Below are 25,245 nucleotides of genomic sequence, written 5' to 3' on the forward strand. Positions count from 1 at the left end.
AGCTCCCTTGTAATGAACAGGGACAGCCAGGGGCACTGTTCTTTGTTTTCACATCCATCTCCAATCTCCATTTATAAGGGTAGCCCAAAAGTTTAATACTTTTTCTTTGAAGAGGTGTTTGAAGTGGCCCTATAAACACAGCTTACGCCTCTCCAGGCCACACTGTCCCACACAGGACTTTCCACCATGGTAAACATCCCACCATGAGGAAAAAGAAAATAAATATAACAAACCACCAAATGAAACTAAACAAAGAACAACAAAAAAACCTCCAGACTAGGGAACAGAAATTAAGCGTGTGGTGTCTTCTGCTACAATCAGACTCAATTCTACGCTCTGAAGGTACCATTCAGTATGACACATTCTGGCCTTCTAGAACTTCTGAATATTTGCTTAGGACTTTACCTGTGGTCAGATGCCTGTAGCTCAGCTCTCCCGTAGTACATCAAGGCTCCAGGGGTCCAGGTGTGTCTGACTTTAGTTTCTGCACTCAGATCACTGTCTAGAAGATTAATCTCTCCAGCTGTGCAGCACAAAACATCATTTGAAACTCACTTACAGCTGTTTTTACCAACAGTGAAGAGATAGTTTATTAGGATGTGCTTCACAGATCCTAGCAGTGAGACGTGTTATGTTGTTACCAGCAAAATGGCAACCTGAATGTCACTCAATCACTTGCACAATCTGTGTTGATCAAGGGTCATATTAGTATTTTTCTCCCTACTCCCCTTCTGAGCATGGAAAGAAGTATCTGTGAAATACACTGCATACCTGAACAGTACATACAGAGTGAAGAGAAAGGAGAGACCAAATACTTATGCTATAATGCATTAAAGCAACAGAAAGCTCTCCGGACACTATGCTAGAGTGGGGTTTTACATCACTGTCGGTAATAGTAAAGTTTTTAGGTCACTTTTTGGGCTAATGGATAACTATTTCTTGCCTGGAGAGCTGGAAAAAAAAAAAAAAAAAGCAAGGAAACAAAATTAGAGCTGAGAGGCAGAAGAGTAGCTTCACCATCAGTAGAAAAGGAAAGGATCTATGGCAGCTATGGTGACACACTGATTAGAAAAGCTTTGCAGGGCTGGGAAGTTGCATAAACAGATAGCAAAATACCCACCATGAGCTAGCCCACGTGCAGGGTCTACCTGCAAGCTCTAAAGCAAGGAACCTGCAGGGAACCACTCCTACATGGTGTGGGCTCTTGCAGACATGCTAGATGGAGTACACATAGAACATGGGATCCATTGGCTCAAGTCCTCCCAGGCATTAGTCTTACCATACAAAATAAAGAACATGCTTTGAAAATGCTGAAGGGTTTTCTTTCTTCTGAAATGAAGAACAGTCAGCCCAAGATGGATGCTCACTGTTCTAACTTCATTACTGTGCCTCCTACAGTTTTCCTTTCCCAGATTACATCTCTGTAAATGGTTTAGGCTCTTCATTTTACTTTTTCTTTCCCAAAGTAATTGTGAATAAATCTGTATCACATCAACATGTATTCACTGATTGCTGTAGTTTTGCTTTGTAGTTTTCACACTTAGAAGTACTCATGGTATGTCTTTGATTCCAAGCAGAAGTTCCCTGGCATTATGTTTTTTATGTGAAGTTACGCAGATTTTATGAACACCTGAACACAGATATGCCTACAGACTGAGAGGACAGTTATAAAAATTGTCACTGGAGACACAAAGAAATATTTTTTCATTTTGCTACTGTATTCCCTGAAAAACAAATCAAAATTCTGTATGGATATCTGTTGTACTGGCCACATCTGATCTCCAAGTACTTTATAAGCACTAATTACTGAAATCTCCCCAAACTCAAGAAACTGACAGAAACATTCCTAGAGTTACTAAGGCACAAGAAGATACAGAACAGTGCTTACACAACTACCGAGGACAAGAAAACAACAAATCTATCCTTTATCAACATGGGAACTTCATGTGGAGTAATGATTCTGCTGAAAAACAAGAGAATAACTTCTAGATTATCACAGGTGGGTTGCTGTCAGTTCCTCAGCTAGCTCCTAGCACATTTTCAATCTGTAGCATGAAGCCTTTGTTCACCCACTCAAAAATTACGGGCTGTTCTCTGTGAGTTATTCCAATGAAGCTGAAATACATCTGCTTTAGCTAAGACATTGCCATTTGAGTACGCCTAAGTGACACATGCAGCTCTTGCAGCCCAAAATTCCCAAACTCCCTCTCCTTATGTGGGTTTTGGATCAAAATGAAATTTGAAATTTTCAAATAAGGGAAGAGAAAAAAGCCTACGCACCTGTTTTTTCAAAGGGCAATTTCTTTCTCCACCAAAGAACTCGGTCAGTCCAAGCCGGGGTTCTGCACTTGTCACTTGTATCGTAAGCCTCCGACCCAACGTCATATTTATATGTTGGTCCAAAATTAATAGTCCCTTCGTGGAAGTCTTTAAAAATCTATGGAAAGAAGTACCCTCTCTTTGATTGAGTTATAGATGAAGTAGGTGCCATTGTGCTCTACCAACTTTTTTTGTGAATAAACAACATTCTGATTTTTAAACGGATTACTACATTCATGTACTACAAAAAAATGTCTGAGAAGAACGTTTCCCTCTCTCAAAGAATTAGACCAAGTCAATACACTGGTATTCAAGAAAACAACAACTTTAAAACGTAAACAAATAAGACACACTGCCTTACTTTTCCACTGGATTTTTGCTGTTGTAGTTGATCAAATTCCATCAGCGTTTTCCAATCTTGACGTTTGAGAAAATAAAAGACTTCCTCATATGTTAGATCAAGGCGATAGTTAAAATCGCCACACCAGAAGACATAGTCATGAGAGAACACATTCCGTCCCTAGTTTAGAGAATACAGTTAGCATTAAATCACACTTAGGAAAAGAACTTTTAAGTGCACTGAAATACACAATGGAGTCTTTGAATTACTAAATACCAGATCACGTACTTCCCATATCCTACATACTAAAATCCATTTCAAAAGAGACTACTTCCTTCACTGTCTTTTGTGCCCCACTGAGCTGAATTTTGTAAACAAGAGTATCAGATTTCCTGTTTTCTGAAGGTATGCCTAAGCTGGGAACCCCAGTTTTAAATTCACAATTTGGCTGAATGCATGAATATAAAAGAAAATTGGTTTGTTTGTAACACATTTCACATACGTACACTTACTCATTCTAAGTAAAGCACAAGATGCACCACACTACCAAAACACATTCACAGCAACAAAGGTCTTGATTAAGAATGAGCTCCAAATTTGACCTTAGGTGCACACTGCCATAGTTTTTTAAATATACTGGAATAAACCATCACTAGAAATTCACTCCAGTCCTACGCTTAATATCCTATATTCTATGCAGTCATTTTCTTTTAGTCAAGCTATAAACCGCCAAAATCCTCTAAACACCTCTCAAACAGCTGTAGCTGTCACAGCACTAGAGGGCACTCTTTATATGTATTTCACACACAAGGTACATTCAATTACTTCAAGTGTAGAGGACATAAAATAGCTAATGAAATATTACAAAGAAAAAACTACCACAAGCACAACTTTATGGCCATATAGAACAGATATCCTATGCAGGATTTCCAAACTCTCAATACTATTTCGTACATAAAACATAACTAATTAATATACTGCGTGTGCCAAGCCTCTAAACCTTGCAAACCATAGGGAGTCAAAATTTTATGCTTTGCAATCTAAATGCCATTGCCTGCTGACGAAACAGAGCACACAGACTGGTCCATTCCCTGTCTGCTTTAGGACCTCTCCCGAGAGGTCTGAGGAAACACTGTATAAACTTATGGAACCAAGACTAAGGGAAGCAAGGAGGCACTACTACCATATCCCATAGGTTACTTGTTGACCTGAGGAGATACATGTGAAATAATACACTACAGTGATTGATTTTACACCCTTCAGGGGAAGAATTATTCATACGGACTAATAAATAGTGCCTACTTGCCATAGCCTGAGAAAAAAAAGCACTTCCTCAACAGTGACAACATTCAAGAGACACAAAGAGGGGAACAGAATGTACCTTATCAAACACCAAGAAATGATACATCGTACCCATCAGGAGCAGATAAGGCACTCATGTGCTGAGCGGCAAGGATGGTCTTTGAGGAATCCCTGCTAACTAGTGCCAGCAAGAGCTACATTTCTGAACGCAACGCCAGCCACCTAGACATCATCCCCAAGGTCTCACAGATTTGTCAATCAAGTCACACTGTCCTAAAAGATCAGCTTGAAAATTGCTCAAAGGCCAGGACTTTTTTAGCACTGCAACCACTGTATTTTTGAAAAGTGTAGAACTTCTGCAAAGCAAGTGCTATATTGGGTGATAAAGAACACAAAGAGAGACAACGTAAAGGCACAGTCTTTACCTTCCACGTTTTCAGCACATGTACACCTATTCTTACCATTGGGAAGCTGAGTTTCTGTGTTATTTCTTTATAGTCTTCATTCCTCTCCTTCACCTGAGTCTGCCCAGCAGTTAAGTGACTGCATATAAAGCAGAAACTAGTACTGTAGAACTGGAAACGGATGCTCACTGCCCCTTTATTTCCAGTCTTTCCTCCCATTCCTGTCTTCACAGTGTCTATTGCCACATCCCTGTATGAAAAAAAAAAAAATAACAATAAAGAGCTGCAGGGAAAACCTTCAAATAATTTTGCAACATAAAGGAAAAATCTGTTTACAGTGCCATGCCTCCTTTCTCTCCTCTGCAAACTGAGGCCTGAACAGAAAGACTGCTGCCATTAGGCATATCTTTCACACTGTGACTCTTTGATGATGTTCACGTACTTACATTTCAAATAAAATATTATAAGCTACTATAGAAGTAAAACTATTTAAAATTAATTTTCTCCCTCTCCTTGTCCTTGCAAGCAATATAGCAAGAGAAACAGTGGGAACTTCAGCAGGATGCACATTTCAAGTTTACCTCTATCATGATCCTAAAGACATTAAATGAATAACCATTGCATTCCTTTTTATACTTTTAATTACATGGGAATCTGTTTTTCAGACAGCTAACAATTCAGCTGGTGTTACTATCCACTGAAACCCAACTTTACAGTCAGTGCCACATTTGTCAGACCATTAAAAAGCAACAGATCATAACCCATAACTTGTTAAATCAGATGCAGTAATCATAGGATACAACTGTTTAGATCTAACTCTTAAAATAAGTTATGCTTTAATGACAAATTACTTAGATCCTCCACATGTTTGATTATGTAATATTTCAGTGTTGCGACTAGCATACACTTATGAGTTTTCCTAAAGAAAGATGAATTGCTTGGCAAAGCAGACCTGCCTGCAGGAAAATTCCTCTCAGATTGCCAGTCTATTCCAAGAATAAACCATGCTTGTCTGATCAGATAAGCAAATGATGACATCATTGTTGTAATCAACTCCAGCACCATGTACGTCCTTCCCATTGAGAAAATTTCCAGACAGAAGCCAGGTAGCTCTAGACAAGACTATTACTGGCTTTAAGTAAGGGGCAGGGGGAAAACACTAAGTCCTATTTGGCTTCCTGCCAGGCACCGATAACCTGAACGAAGAAAGACGTTACAGATTCTCCCTGTTTTTCTCTTTGTTTTCATCTATCTTTTTCAATTTCTTCCCCATCTTTTCTGCCCTCCTATCTTTTTTCCTCTTTGTTGGCTTCTTTTCCTGATCGCAAAAAACTACCAGAAAAGACACCCTCAGGGAGACAAAAGTGGACCATCACAGTTTGCTGTGAAAAGCTGGATTTTGAGTGCTCAGAAAGAAGCAAGTGTTCACCCTTTTCTCTGTAAATACTTCTCCCTTTCTGCTTCCTGACTATTCAATTGCTGACTGGTATTTAGCTGACTTCTATTCATGGCAAAGGTTGAGATAAGCCACTGTATATGCTTGTATTTTTTCATTCCTTTTTCACTACTCCATAAGCTTCTGCCATTCTCTCATTTTATTCCTCTATTTTCTGATTTCTGTCTTAATCTCTTCAATCTCTGTAAGCACAGAAGCTTTTTTGCACTTCTAATCATTTTTGTTTTCCTTTTATGGGACATGGGAAAAGTTACATAAGCACATAGGTTACATTTGATTAAGCACAACTAGCATACAGCAATATATCAGCATTAAATAATGAACTCGGTCACTACAAGCAAACCCTTCCCTTTTTCTCCCAGTTTCAGAGGCTCATATCCAATTCCTAGCAGTTTGACAGTTGCTCTAGACTTTAGGACAAGAAGATGCCCAAGGATAGATTCAGCTAACTACTCATTTCCTACCAATCCACACTTAGCTTGTACAATTCTTGCCCAGGGCAAAAACAATTTAATGCACTAAACCCTGCAGCTTCATACTCTTTCCTTTTTTAATAAAAACGAGAATTTTCTAGGGGCAAGAAGGGTTTGTTTGGGCACTAGGGACATCCGTGCTAGTAAGCTGAACACATAGCTCTGGGCTCTCCTAACTAGGGACATACTTCTCTTTCTTGTGACATCTCATAGAGAAAAATACTTAATGGGCATTCAAATATCAGTGAGAAAAATTCTCTCTCCCTCTAAAACCTCTTCCCAACTTTTCCATAATTCTTTTCAAGTCTGGAACTGTGTTCTGCACAGAACTAATAAGAATAGGGCTAGAAAGTTGTTGCACCTCCCATTCTGAAGGGTCAGGTCGCCTTAGGACTAGCGAATGACTAGTGGCAATTAGCCACACATACATCATGATGGAGAGGCAAATGGCGTTTATTGCAACTACACAGCGGTTTATATATCCTATGTGCTAAGTCTACGCCCCTAAAGCATGTATCATAAATCCATCACAGAGCAGGGGAGGTCCTGACATGTCACATCCCGATGGGGTGCCTCACTAGCGCCTACTACAGAAAGTAAAACCTGTCCTTCATGCAGAGGCAGGCACCTGCCTTCACTTGATGCTCAGATTGCTCTTGGACGTTCTGAGTCAGGTCATTCACTTCCCAAAAAAGATGCTACACCATGAGTGCCCACCTAGAGCATGCCTGGACTCCTTGCTGAACTGGAATAAGATATATTGGGCCGGACCTTGGGCTGCTCAAGAGGAGAGAGTCCAAACAACTGCTGCCTGGAGACATGTCTCTCCTACACAGGAATTCAGGTTTGCACAATTTCCGCCAAGTTTAAAAATCACTCCCACTCTCTCTGGTCAAACTCCATCAGCAGACACCACTGAAAATGTAGACTATAATGACTTGGGTTTTATTTTTACCTGATGAAGGGGACGTGATAGGGTCGAACAAAGATGAAAAGACAAACACCAACAAGCTGCGCTGATGTCAGCTGAATGTAGCGATGAGTCCTGGAAATAGCCTTTTGAAGCTGTTCTCCCCACATCTTTCTATTTGTTGTACTGGAACAAACATAAAATCATTTAATGGAATCAAAAGAAACCACACACAATCAATAAAATGAGAAGATTAACTGTGCCTTAGGTTTATAAACAATCTATTAGGCTCTATACATGCTGATTCCAGAACTAGAAATAATCTAGGATGCATGGCAGGGATTGTGAGCCAGAGCAGAGCAAGCAGGGTCAGCAAGCCAAGACACAAGCAGAAATAGTTATCCCACTATGGGACATGAGGTGCATTCTGTCAACTATACTAAAAATGATCTATGCTGTAGTAATCATAATTATAAAACCAAAAATCTAAGTCAAATCTTTTGACTTATAAGATTTCTTATACTCAATAAAGAGATCTTCTCCTGGCTCTCCTCAGAAGAGTTAGCTATTGACTGTTCTTAGATGAAGCCTTGTGAGTGGGTTATACAGCTTCAGTTCTGCAGACCCAGCCTCATCCACAAAGTCAACTGGATCATGTGGGTACACCATGAGCTCAGCAGTCACGCCGAACACTGCTGTAACTTGTAACCCAAAAAAGACAAAAAAAAAAAAAAAAAAAAGTCACTGAGCATGTTTTTCCAACACCATACATGGATTTAAGGACAAGTGTTAAACAATGTCATCCATCAGAATCCTTTTCTGCTGACACAAAGACTTAGAAAATATAGAGTTTTCTAATGCACAGAAGCTCAAGAATTAAGAGCACTTTCAGCAGTACCCCAGTGCTGTTTGTTAACAGCAAACATATTTCCAGCTATAATTACATGCAACAGACTTGGAAGGAAGTGTTCTACATACTTGACGCAAGGCACAACTCTGGAGGCTTTTGTTTGACTCGTTCTTTTGGGAATACTGGGCTTCAGAACAAAACAAAAACAAACCCTATTTACCTGGCATTTACAATGTTCCCAGCACTTAATTCAACCATCTCTTCAAATCCCACTGCAAATATGTCAGGAGGGCAATTCTCATCATCTGTTGTCAGAAAAGGAAAAAGTTATACAAGAATTACTACCTTATTGTTTCTCCTAATGATTTGTGTTCTAATTTGTGTCAGAGATCATTCCTGTAGCTCTATCCTGTGCATTCCCTGCCAAGCTTATACATAATCATTACTTCTTTAATCTAATCTCACAAAACAACCCCCACAGTTCCTTCCAGCTTTTTTCCTGTCTTTCTCCCACCAGACTCTTGCAGACAGAGTTCAGAACAATCACTATAAGCACTATACTGTAGCAGTGTTAAGATGAAAAAGTATTCAGTATTCTCCCTCCCTCACTCCAAACATAGTAAGGACACAGCACTTCACTACCTGCCATTTTTTCACCCACTTTTTGCCCAACTTGCCTATCCATTTCATTTTTATTTTTTTACACCAAGTCCATCTGAACTTACTGTCTATACAAAGTCCCTATATACTGTCCCCTCCCTCTCAATGTATTTAGTACATTTATCTGCTAATTTATAGAAGACTTCAAAGTCCTTATCTTCACAGATTAGGTCCAGAGGAGCACAGCAACTCTGTCTTCCCTGATTCAAGTGTGTGAATACAATCCTGGTAAAACAGCAAGGATCAAATCCTCTCCTATGATAGTATGAACTACTTCTGTTGACCCATCAAGTCTGCCCATTATTTAAAGGGCTGATTTTGGGTTTTGTTTTTTTTTTCTTTGAAGTTTTGCTTATTTGTTTAAACTGTCACAGGCCCAAGATACCAGTAACATAATTGATCACAAAGACCTAAATAGTAAAAAAGGAATCTAAGTCAGAAGTCTTATTTTCTGTCTCAGAAAAAGAACATAAAGAGAAGAAAAATATAGCTTTACTCTCAGTAGACATAAGCATTAAACTAGAACAAGATACTTACCCTTTCTTTTTTTGGCTTAACACGACAGGCACTGTCATGTTAACTACTTATTTCCTATTCATAATTTTGAACACGTAACTACTTACGCAGGCACTGTATTGACATTTCCATGTACAGAGACCTTTTGGTGGTCATACCCGAGCTCTGCACATTAACATAAGTCAGCTCCATTTCAGAAGCTACTTAGACATTCCATATTCTGACTGCCAATATCAATTAGCCCTGCTCCTCCAGCTCACTCAGGGGAACAAGGGACAGCAGGGAGAGCAAATAACAGGCTCTCATCAAATTTTAATATCATGGGCACAGCCATTTGCCAGTACAGATAAACTGCTTCTGAACAAGACTGGACCAAGCACCCACCCAAGCTGTTCAGAATATAGTTGTCTGCACTGAACTGCAAATCTATACACTCAAGAACTAAGAATTCTGTCTCTGAAACCGGGACAGGTTCAAACAGGACAGCTTATGTAAGAGCCAGGGATCTGAGGAATTAATTCCTGAGCTTGAAGGGCAGGAACATAAATATCCCTGTGATGCCAGCAGAAGGTTATATACAAGTTCCACTGTAACAACAAAAGCACAGATTTTGCCATATCTTCATTGGATACACTCATTTTTCAAATGACAGTACCTTCATTTTTCATTTTTCTTAATAAAATCTGGAAATAAAGTACAGTAACTGACTTTGTTCAGTACATACGAAATTCAGTGGCTATCTTAAGCAAGCCAGAAACATGAGAATTTTCTATACTTCTAAGGAAAGGCAAGATGAAGAACAAGGAGACATTCCAGGGGCACCTAAGCACAAAGCTTCCACCCAAAATAAAGAACCAAGAATGGGGAAACTGAGGAACAAAAGAAAACGTGGTATGCAGAATAGGCTGTACAGGTCTAAATTAGCCTGAATACATCCTTTAGGTTTCCAGAAAACGCCCTTTAGGATGATGCATTGACCCTGAAAGGAACAGCTGGTCAAAACTGGTGTTCTGACCTGCAGACCCTAGAAATGCAGTACCTATTGCAATATCAAAATGCATTTTCTGACTCTGAAGCCTTACCCTGAAATTCAGAAACTCCAGAGAGCTTTGGAGAATCCAGCAGCCAGTCTGTCAGCTCACTGGTACCAAGGATGTTGCTTCGAAACTGCTTCCCTCCATTCACGTTCCAGGTCCCCATGGCAACACGAACACGCTTGAAGCTTGTGAATTCAAACTGACGCTCCGACATGGCCTTCAGAATACTTGGAGTTACTGATGGAAGAGAAGAGAGAGAAAGAGAGCATGTAAAACAAAAATGTGCCATAAAAGCAGAGAAAGGATCCAGAGAGCAGTGACATCTAAGTCACTATGAAATAATGACAGCACCCTAGCAGCAAAAATGCAAAAGCTAAAGAATAACTCCAGTAGCAATGGCAATAACTGTAAGGCTGATGCTATCAATTTCTCTTCCAGACTCCAAGCATCTTACAAAAGCAGCTGTGCCTGTGAGAAGCCAGTCACTCACTTCCAGCATATATTTTCTCGAATTTCTTCAAGTAACAACTGAACAAATTCTTTTCTCCTCCCTTAATCTTTTCAGTTTTGCCTGCAGACACTGAGTACGCCACAAATTATGACTTAAAGCCAAGTCCTACCAAATTTAGATGAGGGAAAGATAGAAAGTAGCACATCGTATCTTCAAAACTAGCACTGTCACAGCTCTCTAGCCTAGTCAGAAGTCCTTAGAGGAAACTGCTACCTTCATTATTTTTGATGAGTATAGACAATTAAGAGTGCATTTTTTCATGTGAGTAGCTGTAATAACCTTAATCTTCAACTACTCGTTACGCAGCAGCAGTCAGGCATAGAAAAGGTATCTATACTGTCCTTGTAGTCCACAATGGGGACAGCCTCAGTACTGAAATGGAGCTGAATGGCTCATGTCTACCCTGTTAAAATCCAGCAGTTCTCTGGAGCAAACTGGCAACATGAGACTGCTTGTGGGAGCAGGTTATTCTGTATTCTGCACATGAGTTTCTTCTCAAAGAGCTAGGCTGGTTGATTCTAGATGGGTGCAAACAGCTATGTATATGTTACAGACTATCAGAGCCTTTCAGTAAAGCAGAGAATGAACCAGCATAAATGTGTCTTTCAGATCCAAACGGCTAAGAGCACATGCAAACTGCAGGCTTAAAATAAGGAGATAAAAATGTTGAACTCAAGAGACTTCCCCAGGTCAGAGTGACCTAAAAATCTTCCCCTTCAGTCCATCTCCTTTCAACTATCAAAGATAATCAAAGAGCAGATAAACATGCTGGAAGTCCAAAACAAAACAAAACAAGTGAGAAATAAGCACAGTGGAATTAAAATTTACAGGATTCTGCTACAGTAACTTGAGAAAAAAGTGTTTTAAACAACACAAGAGTATTTTATTTATAAAAAGATGCAATTGCTTGTATCTGACGGTCAAGACCAGACAGAAAAGAAAAAGGAAGGGTTTATGCTGGCCTTACCCAGCAGTGCAGTGTGATCCATGAGCATCTTGCCCTTGTCTGCATATTCCTCACTGAAGAAGTCACCCATGAGAAGCAGCTTGATGGCTTCCTGCTTTACTGCATCAAAAAAATTTGACTGAATGGTACGAGAGACAGAGCGGGCTCCATCCTTGAGCTTCCCAACCTACATCGGACCAAGATCATCAGCATAAGAGGCAATGAGATATAAATCAGATACCTTTCTTTACAGTCACTTCTGAGTAAACAGCTTTGCTGCTTTTCTTTACCTTGTGTTTTCCTTCAAGGGCACGGCTGCCAGTAAACACTTTGCTCAGATTGTGACCATTGAGAGTCCACATTGCTTTGTATGATTCCACAAAGCGCTCAACTATAGATCTAGAATTCAACCCAAGGATCTCCAATTGTGTAAGCAGAATCTGGGTTTGGAGGAGAAAGGAAAAAAAAAAGAAATATAACTTTTATTGAATATATTTTGCCTTTTCTTCTCAATTTAATTATTACAGCCAGCACAATTCTGTAACACAGAGCTAGCAAGAAAGATTTGTATTGGTGAGGCTTATGCCCCTTTCCTGTGTGACAACGTATGCAGTACAGACATCTGTGAAAGGTCCTCTGATAAACTTACCTCCAGCGCAACGAAGGACTGTACGCTGTTAGTACGATCCAGGCAGTCCAAACAATTCATTCGAAAAGTACCTGTCTGCAGGCTTTGGTAATTAAACACAAGAGGAGGGAGGAAGAAAAGTATATTTTAAAAATAACTTCTAATTACAGGTTGATTGAACAAGATCGTCAAATGTTCAGCTTGAATATTCCCACCCACATTTTGACAGTGCAAAAGTGGGATCAGTACACAGTGCACAGTGTATTCCATTACATATCTAATTACCTGACTGTCTGCAACACAGTGCTTGCAAATCCATGCATTGGTAATTTTCCAAATTCTAGACCATGGAGATGTAGTTAAACCAAATGATCTATTTAGTGCCAAGACTACACTTTGTTTCAAATCTGTATTTCAATATGGTCACATACGCTCATGGTCCAAACACAGGGATGAACCTGGGAAGGCCAGGAGGGCTGGTGCCTGGCTATGCTGGGGCATGGGGGCAGGGACACTCACCATGGACTTACATTCTCGCCCTTTGCAAAGACGCCAAAGTCTTCCCAGTGCAATTTCAGTTGAGGTCTCAGTAAATTTTCCAGTTTTTCAGTTTTCCCACCTTTTGCAAATTGGTGGTAGTCAAAGTTTATCATCGGAGTGTCTGCTGCATGGGAAGAGGCCCATAGCAGTTTCTGTTTAGAAATTGAAAGGAAAACAAATCCTGTTCACATGACAGCATAACACTGATACCAGCGTGCTTTTCATTGTTTGTAAACCAAGGTTTTAATTTTGAGAAGTTCACGTGGAAGTTTGAAATGCCAGATGTGAATACAGCAATGAAAATTCTCTGTTTTCTTTCCAAAACTGAACTGGATTGCTATACCCCAATTTTCCTGCAGCAAATCCCAAACTATGCCTGCAAAGCACAACTCAGCACTGCTCCTGTCTGCACCCTGACTAGTGGCAGCCCTGCACAACAACAGTGATGCTTTGGGCAAATTCTGAAATGAAGGATGCCCAGAGCTGCTTAAGGTACATGAACATAAAAAAGCACGAGTGTATTTTGCAACTCTTCTTTAAATGCCGAGAGAAAATGTGTGGCCCTAATTTTAGGTGGAGTGTGGCTGAGAAGGAAGTAAGAGACAAATGATATCCCAGGAAACATACTACAGAATTTTGTGGCAAACCACAAAAGTGAAAGAAGGGACACAAACAGCCTGATTATTTCATCTCCCATTTCCATGACCTCATATGTATTTCCGTAATTGCCACAAATCTCATTAACATCTTTATAATAGATACAGCTGTAACACATCCTGCTTTCCATGGCAAAGCCAGAGATAATTGTTTTATTAACTCTAATTATGCAAACCTTTGTCTATTCCCTATGCTTTTGGACTCATCTCAGGAAAGGAATGCTTTATTCCCTTTATTGTGATACAAAATGAACACAAAAAACCACCCTGATATTATATTAGAAGCCTATATACAACTGTATCAAGTTAGTAATTAAATCGCCCCTCCAGAAACAAATTTGAAGGTCTTGCATGGTGTTTGGAGGAGAGAAAGCAGTATATTTCATTACATTATTATAGAAGTCAAAACACTTGGTGTTTGCACCAGATCCACTGGCGCTGGTGACACACCTGAGGCGTAAATTGTTGTCCACACTACAGTACCGCCTGTGCTGTAAACATAATTATACCTGTTACAGAGGACGTTTGTGAGAGGAACAGCATTACTGGGAAAGGTACTGGTTTTTTGTTTGGTTGTATAACAGGCAAAGTCATGATTGACAATTTTTTGTTTGCTCCAGTTGCACAAACTAACGGTAGTGTAGACATTCTGATCAAGGGAAACCAGTAGCAGTGGCAGTGAGTACAACAGGAATACTCTGAGCCAACTCAGAGAAAACTTGTAAAGGTTGCAGCAACCTTTGGGAGAAAAGTACATGCACAGGAGGGAAGATGGAGAAACAAACTAATGTCACAACAGGAGAAAAACTCTCATTCCTGACCATTCTATAATTTATTTTTAATCTGAGTCCTTTAAAATCAGTGGACTAAAATCTAACTATATATTCTTTCTAACGATTCATCTGTTAAAACACAAAGGTAAAGAAAAGACCATGAGGTGGCTGTTTTCAGTTGGAATGCAAGGTCTTTATTCTATAGACGTCCTATTTCTGATTTAATTTCTCACTGTATGATATTGACCAGAATACTATCTTCAGGAATGCAAGTATTTGATAAAATATCAGAATTAAATTTACAAGAGAAGTCAGGTTTGTATGTTTATATTTGAACATTCAAGTTTTCATATCTTACAATTACATTCCAACATATTTTCAAAATAATCTACAACAAATATTGTAAAGAAAGCAAAACCAGGAGGGTATAGAGGCCTAGCTGTGTCAAGGTGAAATTCAGTAAAAAGCTGAAATTAGAAGCTAGGACCTGACTTCTTTTCTGTACCTTCCTCACTGTCTCACTAACTCCAGTGGCAATTGCTGTGATCATATTCCATACAGAGGAAGTCGTTCACTTTGTCATTTCCCACTGGAGTAATTGATCCCTCCCAGCACTTTCGTAGAAAGAAGAAATGATCACACAGAAAAACCACCATTAAAATGTTCTTTGTCTCCTTCCAGTAGAGAGGTGCTTACTTTCAGAGTAAGTATTTGAACTCAGAACTGTTGTATCACTCTTCAGTAGTGATAAGTACATGTAACACTATAGATGCATACTTATAACATCCTTCATACAGTTATTTGTAAATACATACTCCCAAGGGTCTACGTCTGCTTTCTGAAGCAACGAGGACTTTGGAGGCAGGTTCCCATCAATCTCCAGGCTAATGCGAGCAGCCACTTGCCACAAATACCACTCAGTGACAATCTCCAGGTTCAAGTACACACTTGTTTTAAAAATCTGGCCATGAAAATACCATTCCAGACTAAAACACAGGGCAGCTTTTTAAACTTCCAGTGCCAGTCATCCTGAAAAGGAAACCCAGACACTTTCAAGCATTAGCTGTGTCTAGGAACATATTTAGGGAGAAGGAAAATGTCTCTCTATAAACCAGATTGTCATCTAGTGCTCTAACAGTTAACTCCCATCACAATTAGTGGTAAACAGCTATTTCTCACTATAATCAGAGCAATCAAATCTTCCTCTTAGCAAGCTAGAGCAAGTTACTGGCCCAAAAGCAGTTCTGACAACCTGGTGAGGCACTTGGAAGAATATAGTAACTGCACTGTTGACTACATACTATGGACAAAGCTGACCAGCACTCAGTTTTGCAAACATGAACTACTCTTAGAACAATTAGGACATTGTTATTTTTAAATTCTGGTTTAAAAGAGTAAAGGTGTGAAGAAATAAGCAAGAAGACAGTCCTGAAAATCAAGTCACAGAGACTATAAAGCTTAATTCCCTGTAATATCTAGTGGGGAAAAAAAAAAAAAGAACATATTCAGATCTAGTATTCATCAGGTACTTGCCCAGAAAGAAAACAAAATGTGAAGGCTCAGGAAGTCAGCAGTCTAACAACAAAATAAAAACAAAATGCATGTCTTTTACCTTGAAAGCTCTATTGAGCACCTCCTCTCCTCCTCTGCTTCCCAACAAGTTAACAATCACTTGTTTTCCATACTGCTCCTTCAGAAGCATCATATGCCTACAGCAAAAGTAACCATAACAAAAAATAAAAACAAACCAATGTAATACAGCCTACTACCTTTTTTCCAAAACACAGAAGTAGAGAGCACTGGTAGTTCCATCTAGCATGCTTCAGCCATGGCAGCTACAGACATTGTCCTCAGCTTCTTTGCTGAGTGCAAGTTGTACAAGTATGAAATTAAAGAACATGTTACTTTGTACTGAACATAGACAGCAGCATTTTAGGAAACAGGTCCCAGATCTTTTGTTAGCTTTGATATTGTCCAAAATGTGTTCCCATCTCTTGGCTCTCAGCCTAGAAGCTGCACAGAAAAGATGATCAGGAAGGAAAACATACTATGCTTCAGCAGGAATTGCCCAGCATTGCTGATCCAACATTCAGTGGCAACAATGGGACGTAGGATTCCAGGACCAAAGTCAGAGAGGCACGAACACATCATAGGTGATGAGTTCAAACATCTCTGAGCTGCTGCAACCTTGAGATACTCACGGTTTACTTAAAATTAAGCAGGAAGGTTAGTAAATATAACTACTGCTACACTGGTTAAGACCAAAGATCCTTATAGCAAAATGGCCTGGTCCAGATTCTTCAGGAGAAACAGAACAAGCATAAAGTAGTATTTCATCTGGCACATATTGCCAACCTCTCAAAGCCTGAAATTTAGGGAATCTAAAGTCAAGAGCTGTTAGCCAGATACAGAGGCACCCATTCTCCCCTTAATACATTCTTTTCCAGTTGGCATACATGTGTTACAAAAGCTGTGCTGGCTTATCAAGAAACAATTAGAACCTTAGTCATCTTATATCATGTACTACCACCACAGCGATACTTAAAAGCAAGCTGAATAGAAATAGACAGGAAAAATAACCACACAAATGGAAAGCTGTTACTTGCTCCAAAGCAACATGCAATGACAAAGTGTCAGAAAATCAAAGTGTCAAATATTCATTTTATTGCATGCATCTTTAAAATCTATAACCAGAGTTAAGCCACACAGATAACCATGGCAATGGAGAAATGAAAAACTTAGCATCATATGTTTCAAGAAACATGGCTAGATATACTTTCTGGCATTATTTGTGCTTCCAATTCTGCAGCCAATTCTCTGTACACCAACTCTTTCCGTACATTTGCACCCATCTGACTCCAGCACCAGGCTCCTGCTTCTCCAGCAACATTATTTTCAAAGAACAAAACTGCTGAAACACAGGTCACCTGTTATGAGAAGAGCTCCCCAAGAATTTGTCAGGGAAAGGGGACAGAAAAAGATCCGCTAACAAGATAACCATTTGCTTCTCACAGCGTCCTCTCAAAGCATTAACCTATCACGCTGGAAAATCTAACAAGCTGAACTCTCTCTAGCACACTCAGAAACTGTAGCATGCTGTTACGTCTGAGAGCCTGCTTCCATGTATGTTCTTTGTCCATTTGCTGGAACAGGCTGCCCAGAGAGGTTGTGGATGTCCCATCCTTAGAGGTGGTTCAAGATGGATTGAATGGGGCCCTGGGCAGCCTGGTCTAGTATTAAATGGGGAGGTTGGTGGCCCTGCCTGTGGCAGGGGGGTTGAAGAGGTTGAAGATTCATGATCCTTGAGGTCCCTTCCAACCCTGGCTATTCTGTGATTCTATGATTCCAAGATTTCCAAAAGGCTGTCTTTAGCAGCTCTGCAAAAAGAGAGATCCTGAACTTCACCTAACCTACACATTTTTCTGCGCACAAGGAAAAGTGCAAGTTCATGTTTCTTACAAGAGGCTAATTTTCACCAGTTGCAATCAGAGAGAACAGATTCCCTGAGCAAAAAGGTGTTCAGAGTAGTTCCTTACTGAGGTACTCCCAGTTCGTTGTGCAGAATAGGAGGATGCTAAAGAATTTTCTTACATGAATTGTCTCTGCTATGGAATGCAGAACTCCATGACAAAGACTCGGGAAAAGTAGTGAAGCAAATTAACATGGCACCAGAGGACAGCAAGAACATGAGTCTCAAACACATCTGAATTCAGAGGCATTTAGGAGTCTTACCAGGCTTTCAGAACCTGGGCTAAGTCCCTTTGGAGCAGGGACTGCTATGGTACATAGACCCTTCAGATTCCAGGTCCTGTTTGGGGCTTTTCAATAGAGCAAAACTATTAACAGCTCCTAAGAGCACATTTGCTAACAGTTACAGCAAATGAAGCCATGAAATTAAGACATTTTACCGAAAACCAGCTTTTAGCTTGGACATAAGATCTGGTTTGCCAAAACCAAAGCAAATCAGAAATGAATCACATGACACTTAACAAATTAAAAATTTCCTACCGACCAAATACTTCATGTAATGTTTTCACTGATGCCCATGGGACATCACGTTCAGACATTACAGAAATCATGCTGAGAGATAGACTTTTTTATGATTTATAGATACCATATTAAGTCTTAATGGCTTAAAGAAGTTTATCAGCCAGCCTTTGGGTAACACAAAAGACCATCAGCACAACAGCACCATACAATATCAGCTGTGACAGAATAAGATGCTGTTATTTCAGTATAGCAGAGCAACACTGAGAAAAGCAAATCCAGAATGGTTAGGAAGCGGTGTCAAATTTTTAATTTTTGTCCAAGTTACAGAGGTAAAGAACACATGGGTACTGTAAATTCAGGTATATTTAAATGTTACAAGAGGATACACAGGCCTTTCTTTGGCATATCACCCAGTATCTCATAGCTTTTCCAGAATCAAGCTAGGAGACCAAATCATTTCAATTACTAACATAAATAGAGAGGAGAATTCATGAGAATAAGTGAATAAAGTAAACACACATAATGATCCTGCAACACCTTGGGGACTGGCAACCTCATAGGAGGGGTGCTTCACATCTCTAATGATTCACTGGGAATGCATAAAGTTGTGGAATCTCAGTTAAATGCCAGGCTGCTGTGTTACTGCCAAAGTTGAATGAAGCTTACCTATCAAAAGCAGGAGCATTAGCTTCTAGACCTCTGTTAAGCCTTAGATGATAGGAACCCACCTAAAATAAAATATTGGAAAGAAAAATTATCTGTAAATCAATAGATGTCCCCCTTTTTCCTTAAGAGAAAAGCATCTCTTTAATAGCATCGGTTACCCCTAATAGTCTTCACACACCCACACACATAATATCCTTAATACAAAAGCCACAGCTTTTATCACACAACATTTACAATTACCGGTGAAAAGATTATTATTAAGCAAAGGGATATCTTCTACACATCTTTTTATAACCAAATAAATCATCACTTCCCCTTACCAACTTTCTCTAGCAGATATCCCACACTGGATCACATGAATGTACTGCGTGTCCAGCACTTTTCCTGCCCTTCATCCCTCAGAAAAGGCTTATGTTATGCTAGCTCCATGGACTGAGGAGGGACTTTTTATAAGGGCATGTAGTGACAGGACAAGGAGAAATGGCTTTAAACTGGGAGAGGATAGATTTAGACTAGATACTAGGAAGAAATTCTTTACTGTGAGGATGGTGAGACACTGGAACAGGTTATCTGGAGAGGTTGTGGAAGCATTCAAGGCCAGACTGGATGGGGTTTTGGGAAACCTGGTCTAGAGGGCAACCTGGTCCCTGTCTATAGCACGGGGGTTGGAACTAGATTACATTAAGGTTCTCTTCCAACCCAAACTATCCTATGATTCTATGAAATATGATGGATCAAATCCTGTGCCATAAATCTACACTGCTAATTATTTATAAGATCATATATTTCTGTATGTACATCAGTATCTTCTGTTATTTTCCTAATGTTGATTTATGCAAGCCTTTCCAACACCAGTGCCAGCACATTCACGTCCAAGGAATAAGAGTAATGAGTATTCACCAACAGGTGAATTCTGAATGGTACTTAGGTGCTAGATCTAAAAATAAAGATGTATCAAATGATTATTAAAGAATTTTAAAAAAAGAAAAAGTTACGTAACATCTCTCCACTAACACATATGAATGAATGTGCATAGTCAGACTAGTTGCTTATCCCTCTGCTCTGAGAGGAATGGTAGGATGATTCTTTGTCGAGCTTCTAACTACATAAATTGTAACACATATTAACCTGCTAGGCTTCATGCATTAATCTCCTAATGAAATCCTACATCTTTGTCTTGCAGAAGGTCAGGTCAGGTCAGATAATTGCTATTGTTTGACTGAAACCTAGTAAACAAGCTAAACATTATACTTTGAAGGTAAAGTGCTCTTATGGAGCTGCTTATCAGTTTCATCCAGGAGGTTAATATAATCAGGATACTCCTGATAACCAGACAGTTCAGAATGAAAGGTTATTCCAAAACAAAGTGTTATAACGATACTGCTGTAACCTTCAGTTTAGGACATCAGGACATAACCCCTTACAAAAACTTTCCAGCAAGGCACATGAACATGTGAAAATGCTGAACTTCAGTGACTATATCTGTTTGCCTGTTGTGTTGTTTAGCTGGTTTTCCCTTTTATCTAAATACAATTTCCTACAAAGCAAACCTAAAAAAAAATAGATCAGCATTTTCATAGAATGAGCTCCGTATCGCATTAAAAAAAAAAAAAAGTTACAAAACAATTATTTAGAAGTAGAAAGAGAAGATAGGCTTTTTGATTTATTTGTTTACCTGAAGCCCCGGTTGCTCCCAAAACAGCGGAACAGAACCTCTGATCTGCACAAAGGAAGAGACATCGTCGTCCAAGTAAATTGTCTGCAAAAATAAAACAAATGGAAGGAGTTCTCCAATTAGAGCTATCCGTCTGTGACTCCTTCATCAAATGTGTTTGAGACCTGAACACAAAGGGTGAAAAAAGTAAACAGCGTATCTCACCGTATCCCCTTACTGCTCAGCCACTTTTCCATGGTCTCACAGGCACTGGAACAAAGTACAACGTATTCGCTTTCATGTACTCACAGCAGATTCAGTTCATTACTCACCAGAAATAAGAGAGAATTTAAAACAGTACCACTGGCAAGGCAGAAGGAATCTTTCATCCACGACAAAGATGGATTTGATCTACTGGTGCGGAAACTCAGGAAGACCAGGACATGCTCTCCCTCTGTCTCTCTCACAAACTTTAACTGCAAAATGTCATTGCTCCCTGTGACTGATGATGAGTAATGTCAGGTGTGGGACAGGTTTATCCCATGCTTTATTTATTATTTCTTATTTCACTGCATGTCATGCTTTGTCAATGTTCAAATAAATCTCAGTGAAACCAACAACTTTGCTACTCCCATTCCAGGACACAGTGAACAGTGCGTTACCTATTTCTCTTCAAGAGGGTTTATAGCCAGAGGCTCCAAACTATCCATTGCATTCCCAGACCGGACCTCAGACTCCTGCTGCATATCTGTTATGATCACTGCTACCCAACTGATTTCTAATCAAATTCATATGAAATACAAACATTGATTTCCCCAGTTAGCTTCCCCCTCCACCAGCTTCCAGGCAAAGCTCACATTATACATTACCTTAGCACAAAAGATACTATCTTCAGACAGGGTATGACCACAGAGCAACTGTGTGAAACCCAGCTCTCTCCCCAGCCTATTCTTAGCAGCAGAATCCTGGCTGTTTTCCACGTGTGACACATGATACACATCTCTGTTATCTCATGCATCACAACAAGCCTTTTGCAGCCTTGCAGAGGAATGGTATCCATACAGGTCACTCAGGTAGCTGCTTCTCTAACTGCATCGTATCATCTAGCACAACTGCTGCCAGCTGGCTGCTAGCCTCCAAAATAGAAAAGAGCATGAAAATGAATTACCATACCGCTTCAATGTGGTTTTTTTTGCTTTTGGATTTGCCACTAGATGTTCCAGTTGGGTGGATCAGGTGAAGCATCTTACCTGAACCTTGACCCTGCCACCAATGTACAGTTTTTAGTTCCACATGCAGAAAGAAGCATACATCAGAGAGGCAGGTATTTCCATATTCTGTCATCAGTTTTATTTAGATAACTTTTACAATATTTTTGTAGTGCCCTCGAAATTATCCCCATTTTGTTAAGACGAAAGATTTAAGCAGCCAAGGATGCAAAGTCCATGTTTGAATGATGGCTAGCTCTGACACATGGCAAAATGGTATGCTTTTAGCCTTAAACCAATAAACTAAGTGCTCTTTCATGTTGCATTCACCCTAGTACCACTCCAGGAAAAAAGCACAGGTACTTCATATTAGTATGTTGGTGATTGAAGCCTCTTTGCAAGGTCTACCTCAGCTTCAGAAAACATGCACTTCCAGTGAAGTTTTCTAAATGTTGCCCATAACTGAGTGCAAGAACTAACTACCATAGCAACACATCCATGTACCTTTCTTTACAATTCTGTGCTCAGAAGAAATCACAGAAACAAAGAACCAGCTTCAAAGGAGTCCAGCTCCTAGCTCCACAATAATCCCACAGTTGGACTGCAGGAAGAGTGAGCAGGCCCACCTTCTTCCTCTTCATTTCCTGAGACAGGCTGTCAAAGATGAGTCAGAGACTTCTAAACACCCAATCATCTTTTTGCACGCAGCCAAGGACCCAGAGGATCCACTCTAAAGTAAGTAAATTTGTATTGCTCTACTGACAGACTTGGTATTATTCTGATTCATACTAACCAAGGATTCCTGAATCTATGAAAAGAAGAGTCAAGACTGGACCACCCCAAAATTTGACAAGAACAATCAGTGATGACATGAGCTGAAATAAAACATTAACATTTGGTAACGATGATTACAGACAAAGCTTCACATAAAGTACAATCTGTCTACTCAAACAACTTACTGCAGAGGACCTGTTTTCCTGCAATCTTCTGGAGCATCCCAGTTTCCATAACTAACAGAAAACTTCACAGTTGCAAGTATCTCTTTGGTTAGTTCTTTTTAAAACATCCCAGCTGCAAATTCTCTAGATTCACTGATTAGAAAAATAATAATTCTAACTTTAATAGCTGCAGTTTAACATCTTCCTAAGCTACAGTTTAAATAGCAAGTATTCCACCACAGTTTATAGACCCTGCACGTACAACTTACCTTCTTTATGCCAAATACAGTAGAAAAATACTGACCAAACATTTCTGCCTTTCTGCACTGACAGAATTTTTATTTGGTCATATTTCCATTTACCAGTGATTTGACATTGTAAGAGTTAACAGATGTTTGCTTATATTATTATTTACACTTTCTATTCACTGTTGCCTTCTCTATTTTCTGCTCTACTAAGCTGTCATTTGGAGAACTGAAACAAAAAAACACGTTCAAAAAACTATTTGTGGATCATTCCTGTCATCAAACGTGATGCCCATAGCCTGATGTGATGATCCTTTGTCAGGATGAGGTCAAATATTGAACTCGCCTATGCTGATAAGGCATTTTAAACAAATTGGTATTTTTATGCACATTGTCACATAGCTTTCAGAAATTCAAATGAGGTTTTTGAACTGGGAGCATGACCTCTTCAGTACAGGCCACTCACAAGAAAGTTCTCCACATTAGCACGTTTTTTGGGGTTTTTTTTTTGCTTTTTAGTTACAGAGCTTGGTATTCTGTTCTCTAGAGCAATTCTGTGGTCTTTCACAATCCTCTCAGCTCATTCTCGTGACCCAGATGAATCTAAAATTATTTTCTTCAAAGCTGCCAGTGAATTGGAAAAAGACCTCATATTTTTTTTAATGAATGAGAGGGCAACTCCCAGTTACTAACAGTCATTCCTTCCTAAACAGACTGTAACAAATTTACTAGGCATTACAACCGAGTAAACCTTCTCTAAATTTCAGCAGTATTCATTGCCATTCATTATTCACCACTATGACCCATGACCTTGACATTGCCTTCTCCCATGCACATCCCTTGACCTTAACACTAACAGTGGCAAGAACCTTCCTACCAGCAGGCCTCTTAAGTGAGCAGCTTCAAAAACAGAGACTAAGACGACTTCCCAGATCAGAAATGAATGTAATCTTAACACCTATACACACTATCATAAGACACATTACCTGACTTTACTTAAGTAAGTACTGGTGAAATTACAATTGTAAATTGTTAAAATTACAATTACAAACAAAAAACTCTAACTTTGCTGCTTATGCAATTCCAGCATTTAGTAATGGATAGGTACTGAATTTCTTTTCTCATATTCTTTCAAGTCTGGATCATTTTTTGTTCACAGTGTGATGTTTTCTACAAGCACATATCTGTCCTGCTTTTTTTGTCATTCTGGTGTTGACTTGGTTGCCCTGTGTCCTAAATAGACCCATTTCTCTTCTTCTAAGGCAGCGCACGAAAGATGACCAGTACAAGATAAAAGGCTGTTCCTTTCTTAAACAGTGATTTATTTCCAGAATTTATCTGTCCTCTGTTTAACTCATGGACAAGGAACACATCCAAGAAGACCACAAAGACCACATGTTCCTCTAACTGTGCAACAATTGTCAGCCACATTTTGGATAATGCTTTGCTGTTAGGGTTGATACATACTGCTAATGCTATGATGACTTTGTCTTTGGGCTTCAGAGAACTAACCTGTTGTGGAGCCTTACCTCCATAATGACAGCGTGATGTTGACTACTTGTCCCAAGGAGAACATTCATTCCTATTAAATTTTCAAAACATCCAAGGATGACTGCTTGATTCTCAAAAGGTCTGGCCATAAAACAATCCAAACTATTTAGCTGAATGGATTCTGAGATATATTTTCAAGTTTCCAATCAGACAACATAATAGCAACTGGATACTTACACTACATCGAGGACCTTTTTGCCTTGTTAATAAATACATCTCCTGTCCTCTGATATCTGGTGTTAGAAATTGTCATGGGTTTATTTTGACTCCTGCTTAGCTTCTTTCTGTGGTTACTTTCTCCAGCTCTGGGATCAAGGGTGATAGTGGTGACAGCTCAAGAGAGCAACAATCTCATGCTTTCTCTTTGGCTGCATACAGCCAGACCTTGACCCTCCAATCCAAGGACCTCTCCTGGTACACAGCAAAAGTTGGTGTACAGGTACTGCTTACTGGCTTTGAGCAAGAAACAAGCCCCTACTTCAACTAGCTGGTGTTCTAATCCCAGCATGCTTCTCCCATTTATCACTAAGTGAATAATTTATTCGCTAAACTCTACCTCCTGCTCAGCTTCATTAGAAGGAAATAATTATCCAGTCACAACTTCCAATGATAAAATTAATCATGTACTCAAGAAACTCACACACAGTTCATGATGAAATGGATTCCAACGTG

At 39.5% G+C, this 25,245-nt stretch overlaps 1 protein-coding gene across 4 annotated transcripts in view; it reads right to left on the bottom strand.

Moving 5' to 3' along the window:
• Positions 1 to 25,245, bottom strand: part of SYNJ2 (synaptojanin 2) — a 71,971-nt gene that overhangs the window by 18,401 nt on the left and 28,325 nt on the right. For all 4 annotated transcript variants that reach the window (XM_048935094.1, XM_048935095.1, XM_048935093.1 and 1 more), the window contains exons 5-18: positions 20,653 to 20,736; positions 18,978 to 19,039; positions 15,934 to 16,030; positions 12,872 to 13,044; positions 12,374 to 12,455; positions 12,015 to 12,164; positions 11,746 to 11,911; positions 10,313 to 10,504; positions 8,275 to 8,359; positions 7,250 to 7,390; positions 4,423 to 4,615; positions 2,681 to 2,839; positions 2,281 to 2,437; positions 406 to 523 (exon numbers count right to left, since the gene is read on the bottom strand). In XM_048935094.1, the coding sequence (XP_048791051.1) occupies positions 406 to 523; positions 2,281 to 2,437; positions 2,681 to 2,839; positions 4,423 to 4,615; positions 7,250 to 7,390; positions 8,275 to 8,359; positions 10,313 to 10,504; positions 11,746 to 11,911; positions 12,015 to 12,164; positions 12,374 to 12,455; positions 12,872 to 13,044; positions 15,934 to 16,030; positions 18,978 to 19,039; positions 20,653 to 20,736 (1,859 nt within the window). The remainder of the gene's footprint in view (positions 1 to 405; positions 524 to 2,280; positions 2,438 to 2,680; positions 2,840 to 4,422; positions 4,616 to 7,249; positions 7,391 to 8,274; positions 8,360 to 10,312; positions 10,505 to 11,745; positions 11,912 to 12,014; positions 12,165 to 12,373; positions 12,456 to 12,871; positions 13,045 to 15,933; positions 16,031 to 18,977; positions 19,040 to 20,652; positions 20,737 to 25,245) is intronic.

Source organism: Lagopus muta, chromosome 2, assembly GCF_023343835.1.
Source record: "Lagopus muta isolate bLagMut1 chromosome 2, bLagMut1 primary, whole genome shotgun sequence".
NCBI lineage: Eukaryota > Metazoa > Chordata > Aves > Galliformes > Phasianidae > Lagopus > Lagopus muta.